The following is a 16,762-nucleotide window of genomic DNA, read 5'->3' on the forward strand; positions in this document are numbered from 1 at the left end:
AGCAGGCCTTACAGCCCTAAGGCAGGGTGCACTATACCACAGGTGAGGGCATAGCTGCATGAGCAATATGCTCCTACAGTGTCTAAGTCCATTCTTAGACATTGTAAGTACAGGGGGACCATATTAAGTATATGGTCTGGGAGTTTGTCAAAACGAACTCCACAGCTCCATAATGGCTACACTGAATACTGGGAAGTTTGTTATCAAACTTCTCAGAATAATCAACCCACACTGATGCCAGTGCTGGATTTATTTAAAAAATGCTCACAGAGGGCATCTTAGAAGATGGCCCCTGTATTCTACCCAATCCTTCAGTAAAGGACTGACTGGTCTGTGTCAGCCTGCCACTGAGACGAGTTTTTGACCACTGGGGTGAGTGCCTTTGTGCTCTCAGAGGCCAGAAACAAAGCCTGTACTGGGTGGAGGTGCTTCCCACCTCCCCCTGCAGGAACTGTAACACCTAGCAGTGAGCCTCAAAGGCTCAGGCTTCGTGTTACAATGCCCCAGGGCACTCCAGCTAGTCGAGATGCCCGCCCCTGGACTCATCCCCCACGTTTGGCGGCAAGTCCAGAGGAGATAATGAGAAAAACAAGGAGGAGTCACCCACCAGTCAGGACAGCCCCTAAGGTGTCCTGAGCTGAGGTGACCCCTTGCCTTTATAAATCCTCCACCTTGGTTTTGGAGGATTACCCCAAAAGGGATAGGGATGTGCCTCCCTCCCCTCAGGAAAGAGGCACAAAGAGGGTGTAGCCACCCTCCAGGACAGTAGCCATTCGCTACTGCCCCCATACCTTAACACACCCCTAAATTGAGTAATTAGTGGCAACCCTGTACCTAGGAAATCAGATTCCTGCAACCTGAAGAATGAAGTACTGCTGACCTGAACACCCTGCATAGACGACAGAGACACCAACTGACTTGGCCCCAGCCCTATTGGCCTGTCTCCAGACTCAAAGAACCTGCACAGCGACGCATCCGACGGGACCAGCGACCTCTGAGGACTCAGAGGACTGCCCGGTACCTAAAGGACCAAGAACAGTGGCACTGTTCATAAACTGCAACAACTTTGCAACTTTAAAGCAACTTTTTAAGAGACTCCACTTCCTGCCAGAAGCGTGAGTCTTCTCACTCTGCACTTGACGCTCCTGGCTCGAGTTTGGAGAAACCAACACCGCAGAGAGGACTCTCAGCCAACTCCAACGACGTGGACATTCTGAATCGACCTCCCTGCACCCCCAAAGCGACACCTGCAGAGAGGATCCAGAGGCTCCCCCTGACCGCGACTGCCTGGTAACAAAGGAACCCGATGCCTGGACCAAGCACTGCACCCGCAGCCCCCAAGACCGAGAGGAACCACATACCAGTGCAGGAGTGACCAGCAGGCGGCCCTCATCCTAGCCCAGTTAGTGGCTGGCCCAAGAAGCCCCACTGTGCCCTCCCTGCATCGCCTAAGTGACCTCCGGGTCCCCTCCATTGCTTTCTATAGCAAACCCGACGCCTACTTTGCATTCTGCACCCGGCCGCCACTGTGCCGCTGAGGGTGTGTTTTGTGGGCTTGTGTGTCTCTCCCCTCTTCCACCCCTCCCCCAGTGCTCTACAAAATCCCCCTGGTATGCTCCCCGAGGACGCAGGTACTTACCTGTAAGCAGACTAGGACCGGAGCACCCCTGTTCTTCATAGGCACCTATGTGTTTTGGGCCCTCCTGTGACCTCTGCACCTGACCGTCCCTGGGTTGCTGGTGCTGTGGCTTTGGGGTTGCCTTGAACCCCCAACGGTGGGCTGCCTATGCCCAGGAGACTGACTGTGTAAGTGCTTTACTTACCTGAGAAACCTAACCAAACTTAGCTTCCCCAGGAACAGTTGATTTTTGCAGTGTCCACTTTTAAAACAGCTTATTGCCATTTTAACCAAAACTGTGTGTACTACTGTTTTAAATCAAAGTTCTATACTTACCTGTATGAAGTACCTTGCATTTTATGTACTCACCTCAAATCTTGAATCTTGTGGTTCTAAAATAAATTAAGAAAATATATTTTTCTATATAAAAACTACTGGCCTGGAGTTAAGTCTTTGAGTGTGTGTTCCTCATTTATTGCCTGTGTGTGTACAACAAATGCTTAACACGACCCTCTGATAAGCCTACTGCTCGACCACACTACCACAAAATAGAGCATTAGCATTATCTAATTTTGACACTATCAACCTCTAAGGGGAACCCTTGGACTCTGTGCACATTATCTCTCACTTTGAGATAGTATATACAGAGCCAACTTCCTACACAACCCTACTAAATTCTTCCCACGTCTCTTTTTTTGACTCACTCCAAATCAAAATTTTCTATTATCTCCCTAATCCCTTTCTACAGACTCCTCCCTCCTCCTTATCTCTTTTTATTCATCACAAACCTCATCTTACTACTATGATCTCCCAACTAACACTTTCTAGATTCTTCCCTCTTCTATCCCTCCATTATTCTATTCAATCCAATTAACAGACTCACACGTCGACCTCTCTAAATAACCCTCATTTCTCTATACTAATCCACCCACTAATCCTTTTGGGTTCCGGAGTAGCAAACTACTTGCCGAAAATTGCTTTGACACTTCATCAGGGGTAGTAAGCAAAATATAAATACAATTACAGTCTACTTGATCTTGTATAGAATTCCTTCCAAGACCCCTTCAGTTTTGGACAGCTCCATCAGATAGCATGTGCAGCACATTTTCCCATTGGCCTAGAGGCTCTCCCACATTGAGATTACTCTTCTTAAATGGATTTTAATATGGAGTGAGCCAAACTATATCGATACTATGGACTCTATGCTGTGTTTTCAGTATGGGTGCAAAATCAAAGGATGTGTTGCTTCTCCCTCAATTTAGCGCCAGACCATTGCTTTATTTCTTTATGTTGTTCTCAGATTCTTATGTACGGCTGAGGTGTTGTAATATTCTGTTAAAAACAACAAAGTTTTGGAAAACTCATGCTTTATTACAGTCAGTCTGCTGAGTGAGCTTCCACTGCTTTATGTCTTATCACGGTTAGTCTTTCTGGGTCAGTCCTTTCTTTAAAAACTATCCAGCATATTAGGGGGACTTTTCTAAATGCAGATGCAAATCAGTCTTGCTTGAAACAAAAGTGAAAATTGATTATAGTTAATGATGTGATGTACCTGATGATAATGCCTGGAGATTCACCTGGGCTGGGACCTCTAAAAACCTACTCTAACTAAATGAAATAAACTGAGTCAGCAATGAGCACATTCCAGTGCCACTGCTAACTGTTGAAAACATATGACATTAGCATTAGCATAACACTGCAACTAAAATAGCTGTGGAGGCTGCGCTAGAGATAGCAAGTGAAGGTGCATAAAATTCCTGCATAGGCCTTAAAATTATTTGTAAAAAATTTAAATCTAATTTTCCTATTGTTTTTTAAAACTGCATTTAGAACAATTAACAAGGGTAAGAAACTTAAATAAAATGGCATACACAAGTGGCTACAACTTTTTAACATGTAAAACAAACAATCATACCAAGAGAATTGTTGTACAATGTGTCCTTATGTGTTGAAAGTCTGCAGAAACTGCATCATAAAATATAACTAGAGGCTTGGAGTCTGACAAAATATTCACAAATGCCCCCAAAACGTAATAGTTATAACAAAAGAACAAAACATTACTTGATCAGATTCTTCGTGAGTTCATTTCCTTCTGTGTTTGAGGACCCATGAAAAGCCTGGTTAATTTTGGACTCCTTTGAGTAAATATCCTCTTTTGGCAGACGTAAATATAGAATTTCAAGCATCTTGTAATAGCCCATTTTTTTGGTGACTTGGGTATCGAAAGCCTGCTCGTTTAACTTGAAAGGAAAATGGAGAGAAACAAATTAATGTTATTAGCCTCTTGACAAAAGATTTTATGAACTATTTCATTTTACCACGTTTCTACTAACCTAAATCACTCCCTACCTTCCGTTTTACTATACACAATGCACAACATATTTCTGCAAACGTAAGACATCAGGTCTACGTACTAAAATTATAAAGCATGAAAAGAAAAACAGGTTTTGTTAAACAAAATGTAAACACCTTGTCAGCAATGTGCTTCCACAGATTATACCTAACACTCTTCAAATGTTGAAGTCGACATGAATGACAAATGGTTCAGCTTTGGTAATGCTCTTTCTGGTGGATACTCTCTTTTTTTTAAAATATAATTTATTGGCATTTTACAGTGGTACACAGGAGAAGCAACATAGTTATCTTTACATCCAGTATACATCACCCCAATGCAATGGGATTCAATAGAGCATATGCATAACTTGCATTCAATATAAGGTTCATACGGGCATGGTAGGGCTCAGGATGCAGCAATTTCTAAAAACAGAGGAATGTAACCACATTGGAGGCCACGGTCAGAGGCAAAAACAATCTAACAATAACCCCAAACACCCTACACAACACCCCATCCAGTCTGTGGTCAAATAAAAGTGTATGACTGGTAGAATAGTATTGCCTACGTCCATGAAGGAACCATGAGTTTAGGAAATGAGGGGGTGGTCCCATCTAAGCCGGTACTGCAAAAAGTCTGTCTGTAGAGTTTATGGGCCAGGTGTATGTCAGTCCTGGTAAAGGATGTACGTCCCCCAGCCCCTACTCCCGGATTTCTCAATGGGGTGGGTTCTTGTAGTCAACGACCCCATCCAGCTTAAGATGCTCCAGTAGTCCCTCCCAGGCTCGGGCTGTCTCCACCGGGACCCACCCACACTTTGGCAACCCTCGTCAGTCATATTTTCACACTCCACTCACTGTGTGAGATCACTGAGCCCTCTTGTGAGGCGCAGACTCTGGGTAGTCTTGCAGTTAATGGTAATTTGCCTCTTGGCTAATATCAGTGTGAAATCTATGTATTTAGTAGTCACGGTGTGCTTGGCAGGTTGAGGAAAAAGTCCTAGAAGGCACGTCAAGGGGGAGAGTTCAACGCTGTGTTCAGAGACATCATTAGTTACTGCTAGCATATACATCCAGAAGCCCATACGATGACAGCAATTTCCACACCATGTGCAGCAGCTCAGCTCCTTCCATATTGCACTTTCTGGTGGATACTCTTGTCTAACAACAGGCTCCTTACCTGTAGAATAATGCAGGCACCAGTCTAGATCTGAATGATTTTTCAGCATAGCCCCTGCTCACCAGCAGAAGGCACTGTGTGGCTCCATGTTGTATGGGCCTCACCCCGAAAGTGACAAGTGGAGTTGCATAAAGGCACCATTCAAGCACACTGTCAGTTTCTATCTGGATAACTTCTGTGTTTCAGAAAACTACGCTCAAAGACTGTTCAGGTCAGTGTACAGATTTTTTATCTGGAACCCTTTCTGATGGAATTATAGTCCATTCTAGAGAACCAGGAGGCGGGAGGGTGGTGAGGAATCTGCGGTTAGGTATAGTATCCACCAGAAAGCGTGTTACAGAAGTTAAATAACTAGTTCTTCTGATGGATACTTATAACCGCAGATTCCTTACCTACAGAATAGATTCTAAAGGAGTACCTCCTGAGATGGTCGGTCTGTGGAATCGATTTTCATCAGTACAGCCACACAGGATGCCTTACTCTCTCAGTCATACTGGCCCCCACAACACCAGCACTCAACATCTTTGTCCTCCTATGGCAAACAGCAGTCCTGAAAAAGAAAAGGATGTCCGTTCAAGCCGAACTCATCACGCTGACGAACAGCATGTTCCAGCTACTTCCGACATTCCATTCCCTTCTTCAAACCCTGTGGGAGGAATATTCTCTCCTTTCTATCACCGGTGGGCAGATATTACACAACACATTCGGGTTTTAGATGTGTTTGATTACAGACATACGCTTACATTTCTACAAAGCTCTCCACCTATTGTACCCCAGAAATCTACCAATCAATGTTGGTGATTATTGTAAGAAGAGATTTCTTTCCATGATGGCCAAGCAGGCTCTGGAGCTTGTTTAAAAATCCCACTGAAACACAGGCTTTTAATGAAAAGAGTAGGGCGAATGGAGACCCATTTTGGATCTCTTCCCTCTAAACAAACAACTGCGAAAACAAGAATTCAGAATAGCCTCACTGCAGGAAGTGTTTAAACTGCTCCGAGATGGTGAATACATGTCACTGAACATTCAGGAAACACATTTTCATATTCAATACACTCTAAGCACCCCCCAATACCTGTGCTTCCACATACCTGGATGCTATTATCAATTCAAAGCCCATCATGATCAAATCTCAGAATACCTACTAAATGCACTCTGCTTCTAAGAGGCATTTTAAATATAGTTGTGGGAAAAACTTATCAATAACAGCAACAAATTCTGTTGCAATCCTTGGTCTCTGAGATGCAACATCCATACAGTTCTATCAATTCGAAATTGCATATCGTAGCTTCAGGTGTCTGGATCTTCCAAGGGTCGAATTTAGACCACAGACAGACTCGAAGCGGCTTCAGAATGGTGGAAGTTATACCCTTCCAGTCAGAGTTTGCTCATCTTGATGATAAAATATGCTAAATTTTGATAAGGGAGCTCACCCACAGGAACAGGAAGTCAAATGTCGTTATTCGCAGACTTCATATAATGACCCTAGGGTTTAAAGTTGTCAGACAAGGCCATCAATTTCGCCTTCCGAGGTTGGGCAACCTTTGGTGTTGGTAAGACCAGACAATACAGTGACTATGTTCTAAATAAGGAAACAAGTATTCACCATTAAAAGACGTTTGTAATTCCAAAACGACAGAGTTATTCTGTCGCCTAATCCAATACTCATCCCAATGGTACCAAGAGACTCATGAGAATGAACATGTGTTTCTTAAATCTTACTTTCAAATCCCATTTAGTAACAGTGCAAAGAATTCTAATTCTTCGGACCTTTGATGGTGTCTGAAATTTTATACTGACTGAACAAGACATTCAAGAGGTCAGACCATTGCTTGTCGCCATTAGCTTTCTACAGAAAGGACACTCTCTTTCAAAGCAGGAGGTAAGGAGGTGGATAGCCTTGATTACTACATTCAATCATTTTAAGGCTGGTCATTCACTAAAGACATCAGAGTCGGGTCATTTCACATGATGTTTACCAGCAACAAAGGTGATTTATGCAGGTGTTCCACGGGCTGTTTACCTGTAGAGTGGCAATAGGGAGGAGCCATTACACATTTATGAAACATTATACTAACTAGACAGACTTATCTAGAGATTTGGCTATAGATTAGGTGGTCCTCCGTAACCTGCTTCACTAAGGCAAACCACTTCTTGCTTCCTTCTTCTATTAAGTTCAGTCACTACTCTTAATGCCAGTATTCCATATTGCTCATGACATGCATACTGCACATTGAACACTGATTGCTATTCCGATTCAACCAAGTGAATCTATGAAAGATCTGGTGCTGGAGAAGAAACCACTGCAGTACTGCACTATTGGTTTTGTTCACAGATTCACATGTGACCCTCTCAGTCAGAGGCGGCAATAATGTATCTATTCACACTCATGCATTAAATATGTGAGGTATAGTAGCCTACTGGGGAGGTGAATTCGGTGTGGTTTCACTTCACTGGTTGAACTTTGGGTAATTTATAATGATGTGAAGAGGCTACTAAAACAAATGCACAGTGGGACTTCTAGCTTGGTTGACAGGGAATAAGTCAACCACGTGAACCACGAAAGATAGAAATACTGGAAAGCAGCAGTTAATTAACTTGTGTCCTACACAACATATGTAAGAAATTATTTGAAGGAAATTTCTTGTTGGGCGATAGCTCCACATTAACATTTTTAAACACATTCCCCTTTAAAGATAGAAAAACAAATAAGCGAAAGTGAATTAAGAATGCACTGTCTGTATGTTAAAAGCAGCGAAATGAAAAGGGAAGCATCAACAAAATAATTTTAATCAATGTAATGTTGACCTCATAAAAGCCATAGTTAAATCACTTGAGGAAAAACAGAAACATGAAATGCTAAAGAAGCCCTCTCTCCATAAAGTGCTTACCTTTGTAAACCTGCTCTTCATTGTGTCCATTATGTTGACAATGGTTTTGTAAAAGAACTCTATCAGAGCATCCAAGCTGCTGTGCCAAAGCAGCGTAAGTAAGGAGCGATCTACATATGACTGACGAGTGATATTCGAGAGAAGGTTCTCATTCAGGAACATTTTATGCACTGTATCGAGCAAAGCAACTTGCTTTTCACAGTTACTCCTAAAGAGGGTTGGATTACATATATAAAATTAGTGTTTTTTTTTCCGAACATCCTACATCCTATAGATATATATATATATATTTCTAGCATTCATAGCATTTAAAGCAGTTAATGTAAAATACTTTGCAGCATTTTGACTTTTTGGGAATTTAGTGACTCCCACATTAATGACACAAATAGTAGCCATGCATCTCTTCTGTGTATCATCTATAAGTAGTAATAGACACATATTCTTAGACAAGAAGTATTTTCTAACCTCTAACACTCGAACCCTCAATAATAGGTTACTGTAAGAATTCAAAACCACTAAGATACATTTTGCTTTCTACCAGTTCCACCTTCTGATGCTCCTACTGTTAGATAAAAGGAATGTGTTGTTAGCCAGTACACAATGCTTCTCTGAGTGCCTTTTACTGTGTCAGAGATGTAAAATCAACCTTGCTTAACGTACAAGTTACTTACCTTTGGTAACAATATATCTGGTAGATATATATTCTTGTTGCAGATTTCTTACCTTGGAATTCCCCCCAGGCGATCCGGAGATTTTTCTTCAAGCAGTACCCTTGTGCGCCGTTAGGTGGCGCCGGTCGACTCAGCGAACATCATGGTTGCCGTGATGACATCACGGTTGTATATAGGTGCCACCTCGGCGCACTGAAGTCAGTTTCTTTTCATGACTTTCCACGCCAGTAGCGTGGAGCCATAAAGAACACTGAGAATAGGGTGCCAATCTAGGGCCCTCAAAGGGAAGTACCCGTCCCTAGAAATCAGTTCGCAGTGCGGGACGATGGGCGATTCGGTAAGTAATCTGCAACTAGAATATGTCTCTACCAGATACATCATTATGGAAGGTAAGTAACTTGTACATCTGACAGAGACTTCTAGTTGCAGATTCCCCGGTGGTGGGCTGCGAACCAAGAGCACAACAAAAAGTCCTGCAGGACTGAACGGCCAAAGTAGCCGTCTCTCTGGACTAGATTGTTCACACAGTAATGCTTGGTGAACGTATGTAATGACGCCCACGTTGCCACCTGGCAGATATCCAGGACTGGAACTCAGCGCACTAACGCAGTGGCAGCAGCAGTTGGCTCTGGTTGAATGAGCAGCAAACCCTCAGGGGGTTGCTTTTTCACCAAAGGGTAGCACATATTGATGCAGAGAACTACCCATCATGAGCTAGTCCTCTTCTGCACCGCCATCCCTTCCTACGCACCCACATAACCCACAGAGTTGATCGTGCACCTGGAAATCTTTGGTACGATCTAGCTAGAACGCCAATGCTCTTTTTGGAACCGGACGGTGGAGTCTCTCCACCTCATAAGTGGGATGTGGGTGGCGTAAAAAGTAGACAAGGTGATAGACTATTCTATGTGAAAAGGTGTCACCACTTTTGAAAGAAGGAAGCCCTGGTATGAAGCACCACTTTGTCAGGATGCACTGCTAGGAATGGTGGCTTCGAAGAGAGAGCCTGAAGCTCACTCACTCAGGAATCAGAGGTGATGTCAATGAAGAAGGCAGTCTTAAGGGTCAAGAGCCGTGGAGGACAGTTGTGGAGCAGCTCGAAAGAAGCACACATGAGGTATGTGAGGACCAAGTTCAAATCCCAATGGGGCATTATGAATGGGACAGGAGGGAACATATGTGTGAGACCTTTAAGAAACCTTCCAACAATGGGAGATTTGAATGAACGTGGCTGGCCTGGCAACCTTAAAAAGGCAGAGATGGCAGACAAATACCCCTTGAGGGTGCCCAGGTCCCAGCCCTGCTGGGCAAGAGAGAATAAAGAGGAGAACCTCTGAGAGAGGTGCAGAGAGGGGATCAACAGACTTGTTGATACACCATGCCACACATTTCTTCCAACACGTGTATTGATATAGGGACGCCTGGCTGCCAAGATGACATTACAGACTTCTGGTGGAAGCCGCCGCTCAATCTCCACGCAAGGAGGCGAATACTGGACAGGTTCAGGTGGATAACCATCCCCTTTCTGTTACAACAGAAGATCCTGACGAAGAGACAGTCCGATCAAAGGATCGATGGCCATGTTCAATAGCTCGGGATACCAGACTCTTCGGGCCCAGTCCGGAGCCACCAGGATTACTTGGGGCCGATCTTGCCTGATCTTCAGAACTCTGGGCAGAAGTGCTATTGGGAGGAAGGTGTACAGGAGGCCGGAGTTCCACTCGTGACAAAAAGCGTCTCCGAGCAAGTGCCGCCTTGGAAACTCCAACGCACAAAACAGCTGACATTGCATGCTCTCTGCAGAGGCGAACAGATCTAACCAAGGCTCTCCCCACTGCTGAAAGAGACCTTGTGCCACCTCTGGATGGAGACGCAATTCATAATCGACTACGCATCGACAACTGAGTTTGTCTGCTCTGACGTTCAAAGAGCCCATCTGTAGGAAGCTGGCTCTGTATATACTCTATCAAAATTAGATATGGTGTGCACAGAGTTCAGGGGTGCCTCAAGAGGCTTGACAGAAGCAATATTAGATAATACTAATGCTCTATTTGTGGTAGCGTGGTCAAGTAGTTAGGCTTATCAGAGGGTAGTTTTAAGCATTTGTTGTACACACAAAGGCAATAAATGAGAACACACCACACACTCAATAACTTAACTCCAGGCCAATAGGTTTTTTATATAGAAAAATATTGTTTTCTTAATTTATTTTAGAACCATAAGATTCAGATTGCAGGTAAGTACATTAAATGTAAGGTAATTTGCATAGTAATAGTTAGGACTCTGAATCAAATCAATATTGTACACAGTTTTTATTAAAATGACAAAAAGCTTTTTTTAAACCGGACAGTGCAATTTTCAACAGTTCCTGGGGGAGATAAGTACAGTACAGTTTCTGAGATAAGTACCACACTTACGGGTACCGTCTCCGAGGCATAGGTAGCCCACTGTTGGGGGTTCAAGGCAACCCCAAACACCCAGCACCAGCAACACAGGGCCAGTCAGGTGCAGAGGTCAAACAGGTGCCAAAGTAACGTGGGCGCCTATGGAGACGGGGGGTACTCCGCTTCCAGTCTGCTTTCAGGTAAGTACCTGTGTTGTCGGAGGGCAGACCAGGGGGGTTTGGAGGAGTACTGGAGGGGCCCCAGGGAGGCACAAAAACAACACCCTCAGCGGCACAGGCCGGCCGGGCACAGTGTGCCAACAGGGTGTTGGGTTCTCAATAGAACTCTATGGAGGGACCCGTGGGTCACTTAGGTGCTGCAGGCAGGGCACAGGGGGGCCTCTCGGGCAAGCCACAGACTGGGCAAGAGTGAGGGCCGCCTGCTGGTCGTTGCTGCACTGGTGGTCGGTTTCTCACTTGCCTGTGGGTGCAGTGCTTCTCCAGGCGTCCAATATCTTCATCCCGGGCAGTCGCGGTCAGGGCGGTCCTCGGGATTCCCTCTGCAGGCGTCGTTGTGGAGGTGCAGGGAGGTCAGCCCAGGGTGGACACGTCGTCAGAGTCGCCTGGGAGTCCTCTCTGGATAGCTGTTTTTTCTGGATATGGGCGTCGGGTGAAGAGTAGTGGAGACTCACGCTTCTGAGGTGAGGTTGGAGTCCCTTTAAAGTTGGTTGTCTTTTCCTCTGGTTCGGCAGAGCCTCTGCCCACGGGAGTTCTTGGTCTTCAGGGTAACAGGCAGTCCCCTGGAGGCTTTTCAGGGGTCGCTGGACCTGTAGAACGCGTCACTTTTCGGTTACAGGGTCTTTGAAGCAGGAGTCAGGCCGGTAGGGCTGGGGCCAAGTCAGTTGTCGTCTCCTCCTCTTCTCTGCAGGGTTGTCAGCTCAGCAGCCCTTCTTCTTGTGAGGTCATTAGGAATCTGAAGAGCTGGGTTCAGGGTTGCCCCTAAATACTAAATTTAGGAGTGTGTTAGGGTTAGAGGGAAGCAGCCAATGGCTATTGTCCCTGAGGGTGGCTACACCCTCCTTCTGCCCACTCCCTCTGTGGAGCGGAGCACATCCCTTTCCCTATCCCTATTGGTCCTAATCCTCCAAAGCAAGATGGAGGATTTCTCAAGGAGGGGATCACTTCAGCTCTTGTCACCTTAGGTGTGGACCTGGCTGGAGCGGTGACTCCTCCTTGTTTTTCTCATTATCCCTCTGGACTTGCCGCCAAAAGTGGGGGCTTGTCCGGGGGGGTAGGCATCTCCACGGGCTGGAGTGCCTGGGGACATTGTAATGCGAGGCCTGAGTCTTTGAGGCTCACCACCAGGTGTTACAGTTCCTGCAGGGGGGAGGTGTGAAGCACCTTCACCCAGTGCAGGCTTTATATCCGGCCCCAGAGAGCACAAAGGCTCTCACCCCAGGTGGTCAGAAAGTCGTCTCTCAGTGGCAGGCTGGAATAGACCAGTCAGTCCTGCACTGAAGGATTGGGTAAAATACAGGGGGCATCTTTAAGATGCCTTCTGTGTGCATTTTTTAATAAATCCAACACTGGCTTCAGTGTGGGGTTATTATTCTGAGAAGTTTGATACCAAACTTCTCAGTATTCAGTGTAGCCATTATGGAACTGTGGAGTTTGTTTTGATAAACTCCCAGACCACATACTTAATATGGCCACACTGTACTTACAATGCCGAAGAATGGACTTAGACACTGTAGGGGCATATTGATCATGCAGTTATGCCCTCACCTGTGGTATAGTGCACCCTGCCTTAGGGTTTTAAGGCCTGCTAGAGGGGTGATGTACCTGTGCCACAGGCAGTATTTGGTGTGCATGGCACAGTGAGGGGGATGCCATGTCGACTTTGCCTTTTTCTCCCCACCAACACACACAATCTGCAATGGCAGTGTGCATGTGTTAGGTGAGGGATCCCTTAGGATGGCACAACACATGCTCCAGCCCTTAGGGAACGTCCCTGGTCACAGGGCCCTTGGTACCACTGGTACCTTTCACAAGGGACTTATTTGTGTGCCAGTGGTGTGCCAATTGTGGAAACAATGGTACATTTCTAGTGAAAGAACCCTGGTGCTGGGGCCTGGTTAGCAGGGTCTCAGCACACTCTCAGTCAAATCAGCATCAATATCAGGCAAAACATGTGTGTGTGTGTGTGTGTGTGTGTGGGGGGGGGGGGGGGGGGGCAGGGAGAGGAGAGTTGGGGGGGAGAGGGTGCAACAAGGAGCTATTTTCCTACACCGTCAGATGTTGAACCACTAGGGAAATGCCCTGGCATTCCAACAATGTCCAGAGACAAAGAGCATCTTGACAAAGGGTCCACGACCTTACTCCGCCCTGATTTTTGCAGAACCACATAGCAGTGGTGTTGTTAGTGAACATCTGCACCATTTTCCGTTTGAGAGAGGGTAAGGAATGCTTTCAATGCAAGTCGGATCGCCCGGAGCTCAAAAAGAATGATGTGGAGCCTGGACTTCGCCGGAGACCAGAGACCTCTGATCTCCACCTCTCCCATGTGGCCGCCCCATTCCTGGGTTGATGCATCTGTCTCTAGTGTGGGATCTGTCAAAAGCGAATCGATAAAAGTGTTTCAAGTATTTAAAAAAAACGACTGGGGTAGCTCTTCTCCGGGTCTGCGCGTAGGCTGGCATGGTAAGAAAAGAACTGACGTTTGCGTGCCGGGGTGGCTCCTATATACGACCGTGAGAAAAATCTCCAGATCCAGTCTGACTCCTGAGGGAAATTCTAAAGTAAGGAATCTGCAACTAGAAGTCTCTATCAGATACCTTTAGCACTGTTTGGGAATCTTCATGAAACTTGCCAAAAAAGTGTTATTTTTACTTTAGCACCTTCCAGGAAAGTTTTGTGGTAATCTGGCAAGCGAGGGCCTAAAGAAAGTGTGTTGGTGTGAGGAAGGTGTCCGAAAACACATTTTTCCTATGCAACTTACATATATATTTTTGAGAAGCCAGACAGCCCAAATGGCTAAACAGAGTTACACCAAATTTGGCAGCTAGCTAGATCATGGTCCAGAAACCATTCATTTTGTTATCTCGTATAAATCTAGTATTTTTTGAGAAATTAAGGTTTAAATACTTTGTATATCTGGACTGTTTGGCTAAAATTAAAAAATGTAAGCCATCTGATTGGCTGAGGGGGCATTTTCAGAGTAAGAGCTCTTATTGGCTGGCAGCAACATGAAAAGAAATGGTGCAGCTTGCACTACAGGATTAGAAAACTTGGTACACTGTCCTGAAAATGTTTTAAAAAACAAATATAAGGGGGCAGGATAAGGATGCCCTGCTCCTCTAGCCCGTATGAGGGGTGGGGGTTCTAGAAGGACCATGCCCCTACCCCCAGCTAGGGCCAAAAGTATACTTTTTTTCCAGTGATTCGGCTGCTTTCCTGTGGAATCACGGAATAGTATATATATATCTCCGCTTCAAAACAACAATCAGTTGTAAGGAATATGAGCCACACCAGCGAAACCAGGCTTCAGGGTTTCTTCAGGAACACACAATGTTTTGAATGTCTCACGGTCTTGATCACATGGCCATAACAAACCAAACATCACAATTTGAAGGGCTATACCTGATAATAGACACTGAAGAAAGATCCCTGATTTCTAATGAAATTCATTTGATCCCCTCAATTCTTAAAACCAGGGTGCACAGAAAATATGAAAAAGATAAAAAGCAATTCATATTTAACAATAAATAGAACTCAAAATTACATCACTCTGGTACAGTACCATTTGCAATAGTGGCAAAAATAAATCAATTAGTCATGGAAACCATTAAGTGCATATAATTCAAATAACTGAAGAAAAATAGACTAAAAAGACAACTATAATTCATTAGTGACTTGCAGCTTTTGACCTAGCAAATTGTAAACCTAAATTGACAAAGTAGGTTAAATTTGCTGCAGTCAAAATTGTGGTCTCAGTTCTTCATTCTGATTAAAACATATCAATGATTCTTATACAGACACAACTAAGATAAAAAATAACAGATTCCATGGAAAGTCCCAAGTTTGGATTATGTAAAAAAGAAAGGGGAAAAAAAAGGGAGAAAAAAGGAAAAACAGCCTCACTGACAAGTATATACAGTGCTAAAAACATTAATTAACTCTAGACCACATGCTCCGTGTAATTTCTTAAAGAAGAGAAAATAAAGGGAAGGGAAAACCAAAAAGAGGGTAGTAATAAAATTCTAATAAAATTAATTAACCCTCTTACAATCTCACATCCTTCATCCTAAATGGGCTGACAACTCCTCATCTAAACTCATTCCCATCAGGGTCATACTGTCTGCTTCCAAAATTAGCCTAGACTCAAGCCTCCTCAAAATCAAAGATTTATCCCCCCCTCCTCTAAAGTTTGGGTATTGTGTCTAAGCCAAACTATTTACCTAGTCTCCATTAACTCATATGAGGCTCATAAAAGTGTTTAGCAGTACTGTATGTAAAGTCCTTACAGCCACCTTAGACAAAGTTCTGGCCCCCTGAGGTGAGAGCCAGTGCTCTCAAGGACTCAGAACAAAAGCCTGCTCTAGATGGATGTGTGACCTCCTCTCCCAGGCAGGATGGACAATTCAGTGCAAGGAGCTTCAAAGACCCTGCGCCTTTGAATTGGGACTCAGGCTTCTCCAAATGGTGGAGGAGACCGGCGCACAGTTCCTGACCCCACTTTTGGCTTCAGGTCTGGCGGGAAAATTAGGTAAATTACAATGAGTTCCCACTCCATGCCAGTCCCACCCCCTAGGGTGGATGAGCTCAAGTGGACACTACTTTTAAAATTCCTCCGTCTTGTGTGAAAAGAATTAGGCCAATAGGGATACGGCCACTTCCCAAAGGAAGTGGTCATAGAAAGAGTGTAGTCACCCTAAAGTTGAGTAGCCATTTGGCTACCACCTGGCCCTCCCTGTCATGCCCCTATATATCAGTATTTAGGTGGCACCCTAGAATCAGATTCCTGCAGCCTAAGAAGAACCGGACCTGTGACCAGTCGAAAAGACTGAAGATACCTACTGACTGGGTCCCAGTCCTACCGGCCTGTCTTCAAAGAAACCTGCACCCAGAAGACGACCATCGTGCAGCCCAGAGACCTCCAAAGCTTTGGGAAGACGGCCTGCCTTTGAAAAAGACCAAGAACTTCATTGGACAGCTGACCTGTCCAGAAGAAACCATCTTTAAAGAAAAGGAAGCCTGTCTTTGGAATCGCGAAGCCAAACGCCAGAAGTGACCAATGCACCCGACGCCCCTAGCCTGGTCCAAGTGGCCCACCTATCTTGTGAAAGTCCCTGGCGCTTCTGACCAAGAGGTCACCGTAGGGTGACACCTGAGACTCCCCAGTGATGCCTGCAGTCTGAATTTGAGGGATCCCCCCCAACTTGCCTAGTGAACCGATTCCGATGCCTAAAGACGCCCCTCCACCTGAGCCCCTGGGCCTTTGGGAGCTGAACCAACGGTGTCCCTACAACCCCTAGCATCTCCACTACCGTGGACAGCTGTGGGTTGACCCCTCCTGGCCTTATGGCCCGAGCCTGCAGCCCGTTTCTGGAAGCCATCTCTGCCATATAAATACATAGGACGCCCAATGCTGTGTTGGCAATCTGTACCCGGTCACCCCAGAGGGTGTAA

The 16,762-nt window shown here is 45.2% G+C and overlaps 1 protein-coding gene across 2 annotated transcripts in view; it reads right to left on the bottom strand.

Moving 5' to 3' along the window:
• Nucleotides 1-16,762, bottom strand: part of PRKDC (protein kinase, DNA-activated, catalytic subunit) — a 2,139,921-nt gene that overhangs the window by 1,227,186 nt on the left and 895,973 nt on the right. For both annotated transcript variants that reach the window (XM_069220133.1, XM_069220131.1), the window contains exons 41-42: nt 8,021-8,228; nt 3,680-3,858 (exon numbers count right to left, since the gene is read on the bottom strand). In XM_069220133.1, the coding sequence (XP_069076234.1) occupies nt 3,680-3,858; nt 8,021-8,228 (387 nt within the window). The remainder of the gene's footprint in view (nt 1-3,679; nt 3,859-8,020; nt 8,229-16,762) is intronic.

This window comes from Pleurodeles waltl, chromosome 2_2, assembly GCF_031143425.1.
Source record: "Pleurodeles waltl isolate 20211129_DDA chromosome 2_2, aPleWal1.hap1.20221129, whole genome shotgun sequence".
Taxonomy (NCBI): Eukaryota; Metazoa; Chordata; class Amphibia; order Caudata; family Salamandridae; genus Pleurodeles; species Pleurodeles waltl.